The following is an 18,986-nucleotide window of genomic DNA, read 5'->3' as shown; positions in this document are numbered from 1 at the left end:
AAGGCCTCTATTGACAAATAGCCAGACATTTGTTTTCTCTCCGCTTCTTCATTGAACCATTGTTTTTAGCTGTGGTGTGTGTGTGTGTGTGTGTGTGTGTGTGTGTGTGTGTGTGTGTGTGTGTGTGTGTGTGTGTGTGTGTGTGTGTGTGTGTGTGTGTGTGTGTGTGTGTGTGTGTGTGTGTGTGTGTGAGAGAGAGATATAGCCATTGTCATGTCTGTAAGTCTCAGGGTGGCTGGAAACAATATCTCAATTAGACCGGTCGGAGCTCAGAGAAGGGGAGAACTAACCAGAGGCGGTTCATTCTGCTGTTCTGCTGGCTTGGTCTTACCTCATTAAGGCCGAGCAGGGGAGACAAACATCAGCTTTGGGGGATTGATAAACATGGTGGGAGACTAGAGCGAGACTCTAAGGATGAGAAGGATGTGAGGGATGAGAACATAACAGAGGCTCTCTGGTGTGGCACAACTCGGAGCACCACCATTCATCATTCAGGGACGATGGCTGCAAAATGGCTTCCGCCTTGGTTCTCTCTCTCTCTGCACTGCAGTGACCTCCAGCAGAGCACAGCAGCAGAACTTAGGCCATTAAAACACAGGAGAATAGTCCAAAATAGGCTGTTTTCATGAACAGAGATGGGTAGTGGAGTGAAAAAAAAAAAAACAAGAGAGAGGGTGAAGAAGGAGAGAGAGTGGAGAGTTTACTTACCCTTAGGAGCGACTGGGACTCCTCCTTGGCGGCCTTGCCTTCGGTGGGTGAGGAGTACTGCTGCACCAGATGCCCGGGCTTCTCGGCACCGCCCTGGGGCTGTCCTGACAGGAAGGCCTTGGTGTCGACCCCCCCCAGGCTGAACACCAGGCCTGGGGAGTCCCTGAGCACCGCTGACCCCCCCTTCTGCTGGTGGTGCTGTTGCTCCTGAGAGGCGGCCACAGCATTGAGTAGATGCAGGGCGCCCTGGGGATACTGGGCCGGACTACCCCTCAGTATGTCCCCGGCCCGCTCCTTAGGCACCCATACTAGGCCTGCTGCGTGGGATTGGGCCTGGGCCTCTCTGGCCTCCACCCATCCCTTGGGGCCCTGGGTGTCCTTCTCGTCCAGGGCCTCACTCTTCACCCCTCCCTCGGCACCCGGCCCTGCCTCAGCGGCGCGACCCTCCGGGGGAACCAGACTGTAGAGCTTGAGGTCGCCCTTGCTCTCCTCCTTGATGCTGAGGGTGGAGGGGGTGGTGGCGGAGCAGCCGTTGGTGGTGGTGGAGGAAGCGGAGGGATGAGAGGAGGCGGAGGAATCCTGACAGTGGGCCGTGTTGAAGTGATCCAGAAGTGATGAGGTGTCAGAGGCCGTAAAGCTGCAGTGGCGGCACCGGCAGCAGCCGTGGACTCTCCTACAGGCGGAAGACAATGGAAGGGTTAATGAAGGAGGGAGGGAGAGTCTACAGGGACAGACATGGAGGGAGGTAGACAATATCAGAGGATGAATAGTGTGCCAGTCTTGACCACGAGAAAGCATACATCGACAGGCAGTGAGAAATATCATCAGGAAATGAATACCAGCGCAACCTTGGTCAACATGAGTGTATGTTTTTTAATCAAAACATTATGGGTTCAATCAATTTCAATTGAATTAATCTCACTGGCTAACTCTATCTCGCGCTCATCTCACAAGCATTCTCCAACCTCCGACCATCATATACTGTATCAAATTCACCAATAATTATGATACACCACATGAAAACTTCAGCTAAATAACCAGTTGGGTTTTGCTCAGAACTACAATGAACCATCACAGCAGGTTCAAAATGCTTTCATTTCCTGTTAACGTAGCCATGTCTCCACAGAGATGTCCAATGCATGGATGTCCAAATAAATAAACACAACTTCCTCGCCCACTCCTGTTTATTTTACCAGCATCAACAAGAGTGCTAGGAGTGTGGCCATTCATCCATAGCCTCAACTTTTCAGACTTATAAGCACGCACGTCTCCAAAAGGCATAGTGATCAAAGGGCAGTTACATTATGAATAACTAACTACATTGTTGAAAAAAGGCATAGTGATCAAAGGGCAGTTACATTATGAATAACTAACTACATTGTTGAAAAAAGACATCGTGATCAAAGGGCAGTTACATTATGAATAACTAGCTACATTGTTGAAAAAAGGCATAGTGATCAAAGGGCAGTTACATTATGAATAACTAACTACATTGTTGAAAAAAGGCATAGTGATCAAAGGGCAGTTACATTATGAATAACTAGCTACATTGTTGAAAAAAGGCATAGTGATCAAAGGGCAGTTTCATTATGAATAACTAGCTACATTGTTGAAAAAAGGCATAGTGATCAAAGGGCAGTTACATTATGAATAACTAACTACATTGTTGAAAACAGGCATAGTGATCAAAGGGCAGTTACATTATGAATAACTAGCTACATTGTTGAAAAAAGGCATAGTGATCAAAGGGCAGTTTCATTATGAATAACTAGCTACATTGTTGAAAAAAGGCATAGTGATCAAAGGGCAGTTTCATTATGAATAACTAACTACATTGTTGAAAAAAGGCATAGTGATCAAAGGGCAGTTTCATTATGAATAACTAGCTACATTGTTGAAAAAAGGCATAGTGATCAAAGGGCAGTTACATTATGAATAACTAACTACATTGTTGAAAAAAGGCATAGTGATCAAAGGGCAGTTACATTATGAATAACTAGCTACATTGTTGAAAAAAGGCATAGTGATCAAAGGGCAGTTTCATTATGAATAACTAGCTACATTGTTGAAAAAAGGCATAGTGATCAAAGGGCCTTTTCATTATGAATAACTAACTACATTGTTGAAAAAAGGCATAGTGATCAAAGGGCAGTTACATTATGAATAACTAGCTACATTGTTGAAAAAAGGCATAGTGATCAAAGGGCAGTTACATTATGAATAACTAGCTACATTGTTGAAAAAAGGCATAGTGATCAAAGGGCAGTTACATTATGAATAACTAACTACATTGTTGAAAAAAGGCATAGTGATCAAAGGGCAGTTACATTATGAATAGCTAACTACATTGTTGAAAAAAGGCAACGTCCTGTCAGCTTCTCTTTAACTGCACTCTACAAAAAAAAGGTGCTATCTAGAACCTAAAAGGGTTCTTCGGCTTTTCCCATAGGATAACCCTTTGAAGAGCGCTTTTTGGTTTCAGGTAGAACCCTTTTGAGTTCCACCCTTTCCAAAAAGGGTTCTACCTGGAACTAAAAAGGGTTCTTCTATGGGGATAGCCGAAGAACTCTTTTGGAACCCTTTCTTCTAAAGGGTTAATCTAATTATGAAGCAATAAATATTTAGAATTTCTTCCTCCCACCTACCTCCAACTGGCAAACAAAACAAATAAAAACAATAACAAAAAGTCATTGTTATTGCATTTGTATTGTTGCATTCTAGGATTTAACACTCACAAATTGAATTTCATTCCAAAACGCTATACAGTGCATTTGGAAAGTAATTCAGACCCCTTGACTTTTTCCACATTTTGCCTTAAGTTACAGCCTTATTTTAAAATGTATTAAATTGTTTATTTCTCCCATCAATCTACAGACAATACCCATAATGACAAAGCAAAAACAGATTTTTAGAAATGTTTGCTAATTTATTCAAGAGAAAAACTGAAATATCACATTTACATACAGTTGAAGTCGGAAGATTACATACACTTCGGTTGGAGTCATTAAAACTAGTTTTTCAACCACTCCACAAATGTCTTATTATTAGATTATTTCACTTGTAAATTACTGCATCACAATTCCAGTGGGTCAGAAGTTTACATATACTAAGTTGACTGTGCCTTTAAACAGCTTGGAAAATTCCAGAAAATGATGTCATGGCTTTAGAAGCTTCTGATAGGCTAATTGACATAAATTGAGTCAATTGGGGGTGTACCTGTGGATGTATTTCAAGACCTACCTTCAAACTCAGTGTCTCTTTGCTTGACATCATGGGAAAATCAAGAGAAATCACCCAAGACCTCAGGAAAAAAATGGTAGACCTCCACAAGTCTGGTTCATCCTTGGGAGCAATTTCCAAATACCTGAAGGTACCACATTGATCTGTACAAACAATAGTACATTAGTATAAACACCATGGGACCACGTAGACATCACACCCCTCAGGAAGGAGACGTATTCTGTCTCATAGAGATGAACGTACTTTGGTGCGAAAAGTGCAAATCTATCCCAGAACAACAGCAAAGGACCTTGTGAAAATGCTGAAGGAAACCGGTACAAAAGTATCTATATCCACAGTAAAACCAGTCCTATATTGACATAACCTGAAGGCCGCTCAGCAAAGAAGATGCCACTGCTCCAAAATAGGCATAAAAAAAGCCAGACTACGGTTTGCAACTGCACATGGGGACAAAGATTGTACTTTTTGGGAAGCTTGATGAAGGCTAATCGAAACGTTTGACCCAAGTTAAACAATTTAAAGGCAATGCTACCAAATGTTGTATTTTTTTCCCCTTTATTTAACTTGGCAAGTCAGTTAAAGAACAAATTCTTATTTTCAATGACGGCCTAGGAACAATGGGTTAACTGCTTTGTTCAGGGGCAGAACGCTAGGGGATTCGATCTTGCAACATTTCAGTTACGAGTCCAACGCGCTAACCACTGGGCCATCTGCCGTCCCAAATATTAATTGAGTGTATGTAAACTTCTGACCCACTGGGAATGTGTTGAAATAAAAGATGAAATAAATAATTCTCTATACTATTATTCTGACATTTCACATTCCTAAAATAAAGTGGTAATCCTAACTGACCTAACACAGGGAATTTTTCCTAGGATTAAATGTCAGGAATTGTGAAAAAGTGAGTTAAATGTATTTGGCTAAGTTGTATGTAAACTTCCGTCTTCAACTGTAAGTATTCAGACCCTTTACTCAGTACTTTGTTGAAGCACCTTTGGCAACGATTACAGCCTTGAGTCTTCTTGGGTATGACCCTACAAGCTTGGCACACCTGTATTTGGGGAGTTTCACCCATTATTTTCTGTAGGTACTCTCAAGCTCTGTTAGGTTAGATGGGGAGCGTTGCTGCACAGCTATTTTCAGGTCTCTCCAGAGTTTTTAGGGTTCAAGTCCGGGCTCTGGCTGGACCACTCAAAGACATTCAGAGACTTGTCCCGAAGCCACTCCTGCATTGTCTTGGCAGTGTGCGTTAGAGTTGTTTTCCTGTTGCACGGTAAACCTTCGCCCCCAGTCTGAGGTCCTGAGCACTCTGGAGCAGGTTTTCAACAAGGATCTCTCTGTACTTTGATCCGTTCATCTTTGCCTTGATCCTGACTAGTCTCCCAGTCCGTGCCGTTGAAAAACATCCCCACAGCATGATGCTGCCACCTCCATGCTTCACCGTAGGGATGGTGCCAAATTTCATCCAGATGTGACACTTGGCAATCAGGCAAAATAGTTCTATCTTGGTTTCATCAGACCAGAGAATCATGTTTTTAGGGGCATTTTGGAAAACTCCAAGCAGGCTGTCGTCTGCCTCTGTATAACGTAACAACATTTGGAAAAAGTCAAGAGGTCTGAATTCTTTCAGGAGGCACCATTTTCTGAAATGTTGGTAAATTCGTTTTTATTGTTTAAAGAAATTATGAAAGAGAATGCTGTTTTTTCACTATGTAATCAGGAAATTTGGTTGTTCAATGACAGACATGTATTTATTTAAAATCTATCCCTTGATGGTTTCAGTTTCTGAGACACAAATTATCATTTCTTTGGGCAAAATGCTATATACCTGGCGTACTTTCAGAAAAATAAGTAGTACTGCTAGGTTTTACACAGTCAAATGTCACAAATAACTAAATGTATTTTTTTAATATAACATTTTTAACAAATTATACATTTGTGTCATCAATATACAGTACCAGTCTTTCTTTATTTTTACTATTTTCTACATTGTAGAATAATACTGAAGACATCAAAACTATGAAATAACACATATGGAATCATGTAGTAAACAAAAAAGTGTTACCATCATGTCTAAAACTAATGATCAACTGTAATTTCCCTTTACTTATTTGGGCTGTTCTTGCCATAATATGGACTTAGTCTTTTACCAAATAGGGCTATCTTCTGTATACCACCACTACCTTGTCACAACACAACTGATTGGCTCAAACACATTAAGAAGGAAAGAAATTCCACAAATGAACTTCTAACAAGGCAAACCTGTTAATTGAAATGCATGACAGTTTACTACCTCATGAAGCTGGTTGAGAGAATGCCAAGAGTGTGCAAAGTTGTCATCAAGGCAAAGGGTGGCAACTTTGAAGGATCTCCAATATAAAATATATTTAGATTTTTTTAACACTTTTTTGATTACTGCATGATTCCATATGTGTTATTTAATAGTTTTTATGTCTTCACTATTATTCTACAATGTAGAAAATAGTAAAAATAAAGAAAAACCCTGGAATGAGTAGTCATGTCCAAACTTTTGACAAGTACTGTATATATATATATATATATAGGTTTTACACACACATGAAGGTACCCATAAGCCATCATTTCTGATGAAAAAACTGGTAGAACAACTTAAATAAATACACTATTATTATATTCTATAGTCAATTTTGTTCAAAATAGAATAATCGGTTGATTTCAATCAAGCGCCACAGTACGTTCAATTTGGCTGCTGTGGGGCAAGGAGACCGCCAGCTCCACTATAACTATGCTATAACTAAGTCTATGATTTGATAGAGAAGTCTGACTGAGCGATGGTAGGCACCAGCAGGCTCGTAAGCATTCATTCAAACAGCACTTTTGTGCATTTGCCAGCAGTTGTTTATGACTTCAGGACTATCAACTCCCGAGATTAGGCTTGTGTAACCGATGTGAAATGGCTAGCTAGTTAGCAGGGTGCGCGCTAATAGCGTTTCAAACGTCACTCGCTCTGAGACTTGGAGTGGTTGTTCCCCTTGCTCTGCAAGGGCCGCAGCTTTTGTGGAGCGATAGGTAAAGCTGCTTTGAGGGTTGCTGTTGTCGATGTGTTCCTGGTTCGAGCCCAGGTAGAGGCGAGGAGAGGGACGGAAGCTATACTGTTACACTGGCAATACTAAAGTGCCTATAAGAACATCCAATAGTCAACGGTATATGAAATACAAATGGTAGAGAGAGAAATTGTCCTATAATTCATATAATAACTACAACCTAAAACTTCTTACCTGGGAATATTGAAGACTCCTGTTAAAAGGAACCACCAGCTTTCATATGTTCTCATGTTCTGAGCAAGGATAAAGAGCTTTTTTACATGGCACATATTGCACTTTTACTTTCTTCTCCAACACTTTGTTTTTGCATTATTTAAACCAAATTGAACATGTTTCAATTATATTTGAGGCTAAATTGATTTTATTGATGTATTATATTAAGTTAAAATAAGTGTTCATTCAGTATTGTTGTAATTGTCATTATTACAAATACATCTTTTTTTTAAATCATCCGATTAATCGGTATCGGCTTTTTTTGGTCCTCCAATAGCAGTAACCATAATTAAACACTCTTAAAAACAATTTTGAAAATGGGTTAGTGAAAAAATGGTTTGAGAAAAAATTACATTAGGTCACTATGTTTAGCTAAATGCATGGGCCCATCAGCTGCTTGACAAGCAAAGCCCACAAAGGGTGTGAAATTAACCAAACCACTCATACTTGTCAGGTATAGTTTTTTTTATATCACTCAAATATCCAATTAATGGTGGCTAATATTGAGAGATATCGTGAGGCTACCCTACGTATCTGAAATTACATGATCAGTTGTTGCAGTTACTTGCTGTATAACTCTGATGATAGAGCTAAATGTGTGTAATTGTTTTGCATGGAATAATCATAAAATTGTAGGTCTGACTACGCTCTTCAAGAGGTGATATTATTAGAACCAAATGGTAAAAATGTATTTCCTAATCCCTTGAAAATGGCACACACTTGTCAATGGTTTTAGCGGAGCTGTGCGACTCTTTGCCCCCCAGCATGCAAATCGAATGTTCTACACCTTATTGTGAAGCTTTATTGAAAACAACCTATACATTACATTTGTCTTATGCAAAACCATATCTGAGACTCACAGCATCCAAAATAATTGTGCAATTACATCTAAACTGTTTAAAAATGTAATCTGCTACATACAAGGGATAATTTGATAATCTATGGCCATAATTTTGGGTGAAATTACATTACATACGACCAATGATTAATTAATCATTACAGCTAAATAATTTAATGTATTAAATAAATAGTTTGGTTTCTAAATGTTTAAAAAACTTTGAAGCTAATTTCTGAAGCTTCTAGAACTTTTTGTAATAGTCTACACACCATAGAAATACAAAGGATTTTACACAGCATACTACAATTCCCAAAGTGCATTTCAACTCCCAGGGTGCAATGCTCCACCCAGGGCTGCTGGCTGGCTAGCTAGTGGCTACTGCTAGCAAGCCCAGCCCAGACAAACGTGACATAGTCTAAATATATCGCTGTCGTAGCCAAGTTATGAGGGCATTTCACATTACTTTTGGGTTGTAATCATATTTTTTTTTTTCGCCTTTATTTAACCAGGTAGGCTAGTTGAGAACAAGTTCTCATTTACAACTGCGACCTGGCCAAGATAAAGCAAAGCAGTTCGACACATACAACAACATACACATACAACAATTATAATGCTCAAATGAACGTCATACTGAGTATATGTTAATGTCAATGTCACTCAAAAAGAATTCAAATTTAGTTACAAGTAGAATAACGTTACAATGCAAATGTCATGTGTGAAAGAGTTTTTAACATTTTTTTATGTTGTTTTGCAACTAAACCTCCCTTGCACTGCACTGCTTTGTAACACCTTTTGCATAGTTGTTTTGGTGGGCTGGCGCTCATCATCTGCTCTGTAAGCAACGTATTCCCATAGTTCACTTCTGGAGGCAGTTTGGTCAAAAAGCTGCAGGCGTGGAGGTATGATGTATTCATTAAAATAAGCCATGCTGTCGGGATTTTCTCTCTCCTCTCACTTGCTTGTCAAAACCCTGGCTAGCTTACTACTGCCCCCTTGAGAAGTTTCAAATAGATTAGTAGACAGACTCCATCCGCTCAATCCGTATATATTTGACAGAAACACCGAAAATATCAATTCTAGTACTCAACCGTTTTTCCATGTTCAAGTATCGAAAAAGTACCAAAGCTTAGGTGCGTGTGTGTGTGCGTGTGTGCATGTGTGTATGAATGCGTAAGTGCCTACTTTGTGCATGTGCGGTGCGTGCATACGTGTGACTCTGTGACTGTGTATATGTTAGTAACTGTGTGCATGCATGCCTCCATGAGTGTGTGTGCCTAACTTCTCTACAGAGTAATCTGGCTAAACTCTTCACAGATGCTGAACAAAGGAGCATCAACCTCGGCGTCTCTCTCCCTCCCCTCTAGACTCTGTCAGTCAGCATTATGGCTTCGAGCCAGGAGAGGTCCTGCCTTCTACCTGGTTTTACACCGATTACACCATAGAGGTCTTCTACCTGGTTTTACACCGATTACACCATAGAGGTCTTCTACCAGTTTTTTCACCGATTACACTATAGAGGTCTTCTACCTGGTTTTAAACCGATTACACTATAGAGGTCTTCTACCTGGTTTTACACCGATTACACCATAGAGGTCTTCTACCTGGTTTTACACTGATTACACTATAGAGGTCTTCTACCTGGTTTTACACCGATTACACCATAGAGGTCTTCTACCTGGTTTTACACCGATTACACTATAGAGGTCTTCTACCTGGTTTTACACCGATTACACCATATAGGCCTTCTACCTGGTTTTACACCGATTACACCATAGAGGTCTTCTACCTGGTTTTACACCAATTACACCATAGAGGTCTTCTACCTGGTTTTACACCGATTACACCATAGAGGTCTTCTACCTGGTTTTACACCGATTACACCATATAGGAATTCTACCTGGTTTTACACCGATTACACCATAGAGGTCTTCTACCTGGTTTTACACCGATTACACCATAGAGGTCTTCTACCTGGTTTTACACCGATTACACCATATAGGAATTCTACCTGGTTTTACACTGATTAAACCATAGAGGCCTTTTACCTGGTTTTACACTGATTACACCAAAGAGGGGTTCCACCTGGTTTTTACACCAATTACACCATAATGGTCTTTCACCTGTTTTACACTGACTATACCATAGAGTCCTTCGATTTGGATTTACACCAGCTGTAGAAGAGATGTAAATCCCTGCCTTAAACCAGGTATTACACCTGTAACAGCAAAGGGGAAGCCATCAGGTTCGGTTGAACTGACAGGTGAGATCAGTTAACCCAGCAATCAGCTTTTTCCCAGTCAAGCCCTGTAGCAGAACCTAAAGAATAAGGTGCCCTAACTATGAATCAGGAAGAAGTGAGGAGAGACAGGCTTTCATCATCGAGAAGAACCTGTTTTCCCCAGCATGCAGTGCAGGAAGTGTGTTCGCTTAGAGACTCAGGGGCAGAAGGAACCAGATCAAAGGCTTTGGAATTTCAGTACGCATAGGTGTGTGTGTGCATATATTGTGTGTGTGTGTGTGTGTGTGTGTGTGTGTGTCTGTGTGTGTGTGTGTGTGTGCATATTGTGTGTGTGCATATTGTGTGTGTGTGTGTGCATATTGTGTGTGTGTGTGTGCATATTGTGTGTGTGTGTGTGTGTGTGTGTGTGCATATCGTGTGTGTGCATATTGTGTGTGTGCATATTGTGTGTGTGTGTGTGTGTGTGTATATTGTGTGTGTGTGTGTGTGTGTGTGTGTGTGTGTGTGTGTGTGTGTGTGTGTGTGTGTGTGTGTGTGTGTGTGTGTGTGTGTGTGTGTGTGTGTGTGTGTGTGTGTGTGTGTGTGTGTGTAGTCTGCAGGCAGGCTTCTCTGATTATCTGTACTGTTTACATCTCAAAGGACAGCTGCACCAGGCCAAGAGGCCAGCTATGCCTCTAAAGAATGTCCTGAACATCTGTGATTTTTCAACTCAGCAGCGCATCCAATAATATGCTCTCAACTCCCCACAAACATATTCACCCTCAAAACAGTGCCTGAGGAAGGCCCGCAGCATCGTCAAGCACCCCACACACCTTAGCTCCGAGTCGCTCACTCCACGATAACAGAACATGAGGTCTGATACCAACAGGCTCAGAGACAGTTTTTATCTACAAGCCATCAGACTGATGAACACTTGAACTGGACTGGCCACCTGTACTGACGCTCCACACCTTAGCACACACTAGTGTTGCACGGAATACCGAAACTTTGTTACTTTTTCAACAAACCCCCCCCCAAAAAAACGGTTCAGTACTCTATTTTTTTTTACATGCGGTACTTCTGTCAAGTGTGTTTCACGTGATTGAGAGGATCAAGTCTGCATCAGCGCAGCCCCTTTATAGTGCGAAGAGCAGGGTGCCTGCTCCACTTAGTCATTCATTGCTAGGGCTGTCTGGGCTGCATTGATAGCTCCCCAGTCCCCACTCATGCTGCACAGATGTTAACAAACTTGAATAATGCAACACGGCATGTAGAAATGTTGAAACTGTTCATTGCTTTTCGCAAAACAATGTCCGTACAGGTTATAAAACTTTCACAATGCAAGATGAAACCGGTAGCTTCCAGCTTTAATTGTAGGCTAACTTTCCTTGCTAGCTTACAGCTGAATTCACTACAATAGTACTTTGTTTGTGATAATGTGCAAACCATCACGCAAAAAATGCTGATTTCAGAGCTGATTGTGACCAAAAACGTCCCTAGCCACCAAAAAGTAATTCACTTCTTCGTCTCTCTCGCCTTCCATCTGGTTTCCACTAGCACCATTCATAGGTTGCACCTTCGTCACTTGGTCGCATCATGCCATTGTTACGAACGTTCTCATTGTTACGAACGTTCTCAAGCCACCCCGCGTCATACTGGTGCCCTAAAGTGGTGATTAAGCCCAGTCATTCTGGAAGGTGTCTAACTACTGTTTAGTCTAAATTAAACTATAGTGCCTCGAAATACGATGACATTGCTAAAGTAGTCAAATATTTAGTAGAAAACAATTTTGCCAGCATTATCATGTTGTCAAATGTACTCTAGACAGATGGCATTAGCTAGCAAAGTTCGTCAAAAATATGCTAACGTTAGCTAGCTAATATCCAGTGGCCTCCCGTCAATCTTAACTAGCTAGCTAACATTATACTGCATCCAAAGGCAATCTGGTGACATCAAAATGATGCTACTAATTATTTGCCTCCTTTTGAATATCATTGTATTTCCAAGCCACTGTAATATCTAGAGTACATTTGAAATCTTCATCAGCACTCACTGACGATGCATTGAGTAGAATGTTCAGTCGGGCATCAATCCAAAACAAGCATTAAAAACAATATTGTGACGAAACATGCAACCCATGAATAGCCACAATGTCAGATTCCACAGCCACATTCTGCATAGTGAATAACATAATTACTTTTTTATTTTATTTAAATTTTACCCCCTTTTTCTCCCCAATTTCGTGGTATCCAATTGTTAGTATCTACTATCTTGTCTCTTGTCACTGCTTCTTAACACAGCGCGCATCCAACCCGGAAGCCAGCCGCACCAATGTGTCGGAGGAAACACCGTGCACCTGGCAACCTTGCTTAACGTGCACTGCACCCGGCCCGCCACAGGAGTCGCTGGTGCTCGATGAGACAAGGATATCCCTACTGGCCAAACCCTCCCTAACCTGGACGACGCTATGCCAATTGTGCATCGCCCCACGGACCTCCCGGTCGCAGCCGGTTACGCCAGAGCCTGGGCGCGAACCCAGAATCTCTGGTGGCACAGAACATGTTATTTTATTGTACTGATCAACTCCATTTGCATAGAATAAGTAATCTCTTATTTTATAAAAGTGTGCAATGTCTCTTTAAGAAAGTAATGATGTTGCCTCCTGAAATGATGTTGCCGCCCTTAACCACTGCGCCACCCAGGAGGCAACATCATTACTTTCTTATAGAGACATTGCACACTTTTAAAAAATAAGAGATTACTTATTCTATGCTAATGGGGTTGATCAGTACAATAAAATAACATGTTCTCCTAGCAGTTGACAATAAAATAAGTCCTAAATGGAAGGGATTTTTTGTCATCTGTAGCCCAATGATATCAGCTAAACCAAGCTCAATAACTCACTGCATGCACACACTCCTACTGAATAATACTAATTCACCTGTATTGTGAATAGAACTAGGCTACATCTTGATTTACCCAGTTTATCAATATAGATTTACCATTCAACTAAATGTTTTCTTGTAGGTAGATTGGTAAAAACAAAGTCAAATTGGTTGTATAATCGATTAAATGAATGCATTTACATAAACATTGTAAAATGTAATGATATTGAACTCAAAGATGCCTAACGATGGAACAGAGCAGTAGCTGCGTTTATTTGTCTAGATCAAGTACCATTCTGTGACTGGCTAATTTACCTTCTTGTTTTGTTTAGCTATCGTTGTGGTATCAAATACCGTAATGGTAACGAGTATCATGGAACTAGACGTGATTTCGGTATCGAAGTCAAAATGATGGTATTGTGACAACACTTAGTACACACACACTCATCCACACACACAATACACACACACACATACAGTATACATTCATGCTACACACACATCACAACTGATGCTACCAGTCTCTTACTATTATTGCCAAATACTTCACAATGTATACATTTGCCCCCCTATTCCCACTTGGACTATAAATTGTGCCTTCTTGTATTAGACTTATGCTAAAATGTTTATTATATTCTACAGAGACATTTATTTATGTTCATATTCTTATATTTTATTATTTCTTAATGTTGTAGCATTGTCGTGAAGGAACCTGGAAGTAAGCATTTGCAACTTGAAACACGGGGCCACAAGCACACTTGCAATAGTGAGGAAAATCTATATCAGCATGTACTCTCACGCACATACACACAATGAGACAAAAAGAAACACACACACACACACAAACACACACATGCATGCACGCACGCACGCACACACACGCCAGCATTCGTTTCATCACTCACACACTCAGCCTACACACCTATTCAGACCCTAGAGAACCTGGAAAATACGCTGTAGCTCTAGACTGTACTAAACGTTCCGACGCCCTCTTGCTCATGCCCCAACTACAAACCAGGAAGAAGTGAGGAGAGACAGGCTTTCATCATCAAGAAGAGCCTGTTTTCCCAGCATGCAGTGTGTCAATGAGTTCGCTTAAAGTCAGACACAGGGGCAGAGGAACAAGATCAAAGTCCTTGGAATCCAGCACACATAGGTGTGTGTGTGTGTGTGTGTGTGTGTGTGTGTGTGTGTGTGTGTGTGTGTGTGTGTGTGTGTGTGTGTGTGTGTGTGTGTGTGTGTGTGTGTAGTCTGCAGGCAGGCTTCTCTGATTATCTGTACTGTTTACATCTCAAAGGACCGCTGCACCAGGCCAAGAGGCCAGCTATGCCTCTAATGAATGTCCTGAACATCTGTGATTTTTCAACGTAGCAGCGCATCCAATAATACGCTCTCAACTCCCCAAACACATGCACACACATACTCACTCACACAAGGCTCTACGCGGAACTTTTTTATAAGGAGCACGTGTGAGCCTAAGTGGAAAAATGTAGGCGCATACAAAGAAATTTAGGAGCACCACATAAAATGTTTGATGTAATAGCGCTAGAATCCTTCATTTTTATAGGCGCACTGGTGCTCCTAAATAAAAATTCCAGGTCGCACAGCAAAATATTTAGGCGTATATGCAAGTAAAATGTTTGCACTGTAGAGCCCTGTCACACACACAGGGCCACAAGCATACTTGCGATAGTGCGGAAAATCTACAGTATACTAGCATGTACTCTCACACACATACACAAAATAAGACACAGAGAGATAGACACATGCACGCACGCTCGATGCCCACACACACACACACACAGAGACCAGCATACGTTTCATCACTCACATCGCACCTATCCTCTGGGCTAGCGTAGCGCGGTTTTCTTCAACAACTATTTTCCTACAAGACCAGAAAACAAACAACATTACATACAAATTCAATTACAGCTTCATGAGAATAAACGGACAAGTGTGCAACCTGAGACACACTGATTGTTTTCCGTGGTTTTATTACAGGGGAGTTATGGTGAGCGATAGAGACAGAGCCTCCTCCACGGCCAGTCCTTCCCGCCGCAGACACTTTCACTTATCATTACGCTTTAAAATGAGAAGACAAACAGCTCCTTCTCCCTCTCTCTCTATTTATCTCTCTCCCTCCTACTTTTCTTACATTCTCTTTTTTCTCCCTCACTACTGAAGGCAGCAACAGCTCACACACATAAAGGACAGCCTGAGTCCAACATAAATCGCTATCCTCTCCTCTGCCGACCTCACTGACAGCAAACACAAATATTTCTGTCGACCCAAAACCGAAATTTTATCATTGGCTAGCCCAGGGACGTGGTGTAACGGGCTCTTGTCAGGATGTTCGCAGGCTGTAAAATAGAATTACAGTAGACTATCATTTGCCAGATATTGTTTCTGCTAAAATGCATATGGATTGATGTTGTTTATTGATTGGATTAGGGTCAGACTAAGACACCACTGATACATACAAGTTTACACTTTGTTTTACAAAACTGTAATGCTGTTCAACAAAATATTCTTTAAAGTTTCAAATAAGCACCACATTATCAGCTAAAATGCAGACATTTTACACTATATTGAAATATGTAAATTCATACTTGGGAATAAATCGTTTTTTAATGATTTTTGCTTTATTCATGACCTTGTACCCACTCCAAATTTAACAAATGACAGAACTGGGAATAATGAGGTGGTTTAATTGAGGTGTGTCTTCAAATAGAATACCGACATTTATGGCTCAATTACTGCCATATAAATAGTGTAAGTATTAGCAATTATTTTTACACAAAGCTGTGAAAAGTGTTTATTTGTTTCCACGGTAGATTGATGAAAAGGCAATTCAATTTAATTTATTTAATTAATTTATTCAATTAAGGAAAAGTTAACATAAGTTCCTTCCAATTTACAAAACTAACTGTCTAACAGTTGTTCGTCTTGTCCCTTTGTGGTTTAAAGGTGATTTTAACCTTTGAGTAATTGTTTAAGCCATGAGAAGAACAATGATATCTATAAATAAATAAGCAGATTTTGGGAGAGAGGGGTAAGTTGAGCGATTTTTTTACATTCAGCATCACTCTGTCAAGGGCAAAATAATATTCTTTCTAACAAAGATATCTACATACATTTCAAGATGCACCTTAGCCAAATACATTTAAACTCAGTTTTTCACAATTCTTGACATTTAATCCTAGTAAAAAATCCCTGTCTTAGGTCAGTTAGGATCACCACTTTATTTTAAGAATGTGAAATGTCAGAATAATAGTAGAGAGAAGGATATATTTCAGATTTTCTTTCTTTCATCACATTCCCAGTGGGTCAAAAGTTTCCATACACACAATTAGTATTTGGTAGTATTGCCTTTAAATTGTTTAACTTGGGTCAAACGTTTCGGGTAGCCTTCCACAAGCTTCCCACAATAAGTTGGGTGAATTTTGGCCCATTCCTCCTGACAGAGCTGGTGTAACTGAGTCCGGTTTGTAGGCCTCCTTGCTCGCACACACTTTTTCAGTTCTAACCACAAATTTTCTATAGGATTGAGGTCAGGGCTTTGTGATGGCCACTCCAATACCTTGACTTTGTTGTCCTTAAGCCATTTTGCCACAACTTTGGAAGAATGCTTGGGGTCATTGTCCATTTGGAAGACCCATTTGTCACACAAGATTTAACTTCCTGACTGATGTCTTGAGATTTTGCTTCAATATATCCACATAATTTTCCTACCTCATGATGCCATCTATTTTGTGAAGTCCCGCAATCCCTCCTGCAGCAAAGCAACCCCACAACATGATGCTGCCACCCCCGTGCTTCACGGTTGGGATGGTATTCTTTGGCTTGCAATCCTCCCCCTTTTTCCTCCAAATATAACGATGGTCATTATGGCCGAACAGTTACATTTTTGTTTCCTCAGACCACAGGACATTTCTCAGAAAAGTACGATCTTTGTCCCCATGTGCAGGTGCAAACCGTAGTCTGGCTTTTTTATGCCGATTTTGGAGCAGTGGCATCTTCTTTGCTGAGCGGCCTTCAGGTTATGTCGATATAGGATGCGTTTTACTGTGGATTTAGATGCTTTTGCACCTGTTTCCTCCAACATATTCACAAGGTCCTTTGCTGTTGTTCTGGGATTGATTTGCACTTTTCGCACCAAAGTACGTTCATCTCTATGAGACAGAGCGCGTCTCCTTCCTGAGCGATATGGCGGCTGTGTGGTCCCATGGTGTTTATACCTGCGTACTATTGTTTGTACAGATGAATGTGGTACCTTCAGGCATTTGGACATTGCCCCCAAGGATTAACCAGACTTGTGGAGGTCTACAATGTTTTTTTCTGAGGTCTTGGCAAATTTCTCTTGATTTTCCCAGGATGTCAAGCAAAGAGGCACTAAGTTTGAAGGTAGGCTTTGAAATACCTCCACAGGTACACCTCCAATTGACTCAAATGATGCCAATTAGCCTATCAGAAGCTTCTAAAGCCATGACATCATTTTCTGGAATTTTCCACGCTGTTTAAAGGCACAGTCAACTTAGTGTATGTGAACCTCAGACCCACTGGAATTGTGACACAGTGAATTATAAGTGAAATAATCTGTAAACAATTGTTGGAAAAATTACTTGTGTCATGCACAAAGTAGATGTCCTAACCAACATGCCAAAACTATAGTTTGTTAACAAGAAATGTGTGGTGTGGTTGAAAATGGACTTTTAATGACTCCAACCTAAGTGTATGTAAACTTCAGACTTCAACTGTATGTCTGCATTGAATGAAATATGACCACTACCTTTTAAAACCATGTCCATCTTTATTTCCCAAACATTCAAAATCACTTTCTGTCTTTTAAGCATCTTTTAACACAGGCTTAACACCTTACAAACACGTAATACTTTTTTAACACTTTTAACATAGGCCAGGCCCTGGTGTTACCCCCTATCCCAGTGATAATGCCTTGCATTACGCCTGGGAAGATAATTCTTACATTTGCTTAATTCGCCATTGGCTCAACTTACCAAAGGGCAAACATGTTGACTATATTAGCCCACACAATTAAAAGGATGCACTTTCATGCTAGGTTTAGGACCTCATATTGAAACTTATAGAGAACCCAACTGATGTATAGAACAATCTTAAAAGTATCTACTTTTTAGATACAAGCATCATACAACCTCTAAAACAATAACCTAATTTGGCTCTGTGAAAATCAGTTTTGTGGACCTAACTTGCTTACCTCTTTTTTTTGTACCCCCTTTTCTCCCCAATTTCATGGTGTCCAATTGTTAGTAATTACTATCTTGTCTCATCGCTATAACTCCCGTACGGACTCGGGAGAGACGAAGGTCGAAAGCCATGTGTCCTCCGATACACAACCCAACCAAGCCGCACTGCTTCTTAACACAGCGCGCATCCAACCCGGAAGCCAGCCGCACCAATGTGTCAGAGGAAACACAGTGTGCACTGCACCCGGCCCGCTACAGGAGTCGCTGGTGCACGATGAGACAAGGATATCCCTGCCGGCCAAACCCTCCCAAACCCGGACGACGCTAGGCCAATTGTGCGTCACCCCACGGACCTCCCGGTCGCGGCCGGCTGCGTGCTTACCTCTTTTTAATGGTTTCTTCCTTCACAGACTCCACGAAATGATGACCTTTTCCTAAATATTTGGTCAAATTATTAATTTTGTGTATGGCTTCCAAGAAACAAGGGTGGCTCAACTTACCCCTTTGACTCACCTTATCCCACTCTTCCCGAGGATATTTCAGGAAATTGCAATTGATTTGAAAACAAGTAGATGTTGA

The 18,986-nt window shown here is 40.9% G+C and overlaps 1 protein-coding gene across 1 annotated transcript in view; it reads right to left on the bottom strand.

Moving 5' to 3' along the window:
* The window catches only part of trps1 (trichorhinophalangeal syndrome I), a 181,682-nt gene that overhangs the window by 110,749 nt on the left and 51,947 nt on the right, over positions 1-18,986 (bottom strand). Inside the window, exon 5 of the mRNA XM_031788835.1 lies at positions 709-1,381. Coding sequence (XP_031644695.1) covers positions 709-1,381 — 673 coding nt within the window. The remainder of the gene's footprint in view (positions 1-708; positions 1,382-18,986) is intronic.

Source organism: Oncorhynchus kisutch, linkage group LG14 (assembly GCF_002021735.2).
Source record: "Oncorhynchus kisutch isolate 150728-3 linkage group LG14, Okis_V2, whole genome shotgun sequence".
NCBI classification, from domain to species: domain Eukaryota; kingdom Metazoa; phylum Chordata; class Actinopteri; order Salmoniformes; family Salmonidae; genus Oncorhynchus; species Oncorhynchus kisutch.
This window is presented reverse-complemented; position numbering and strand designations above follow the sequence as displayed.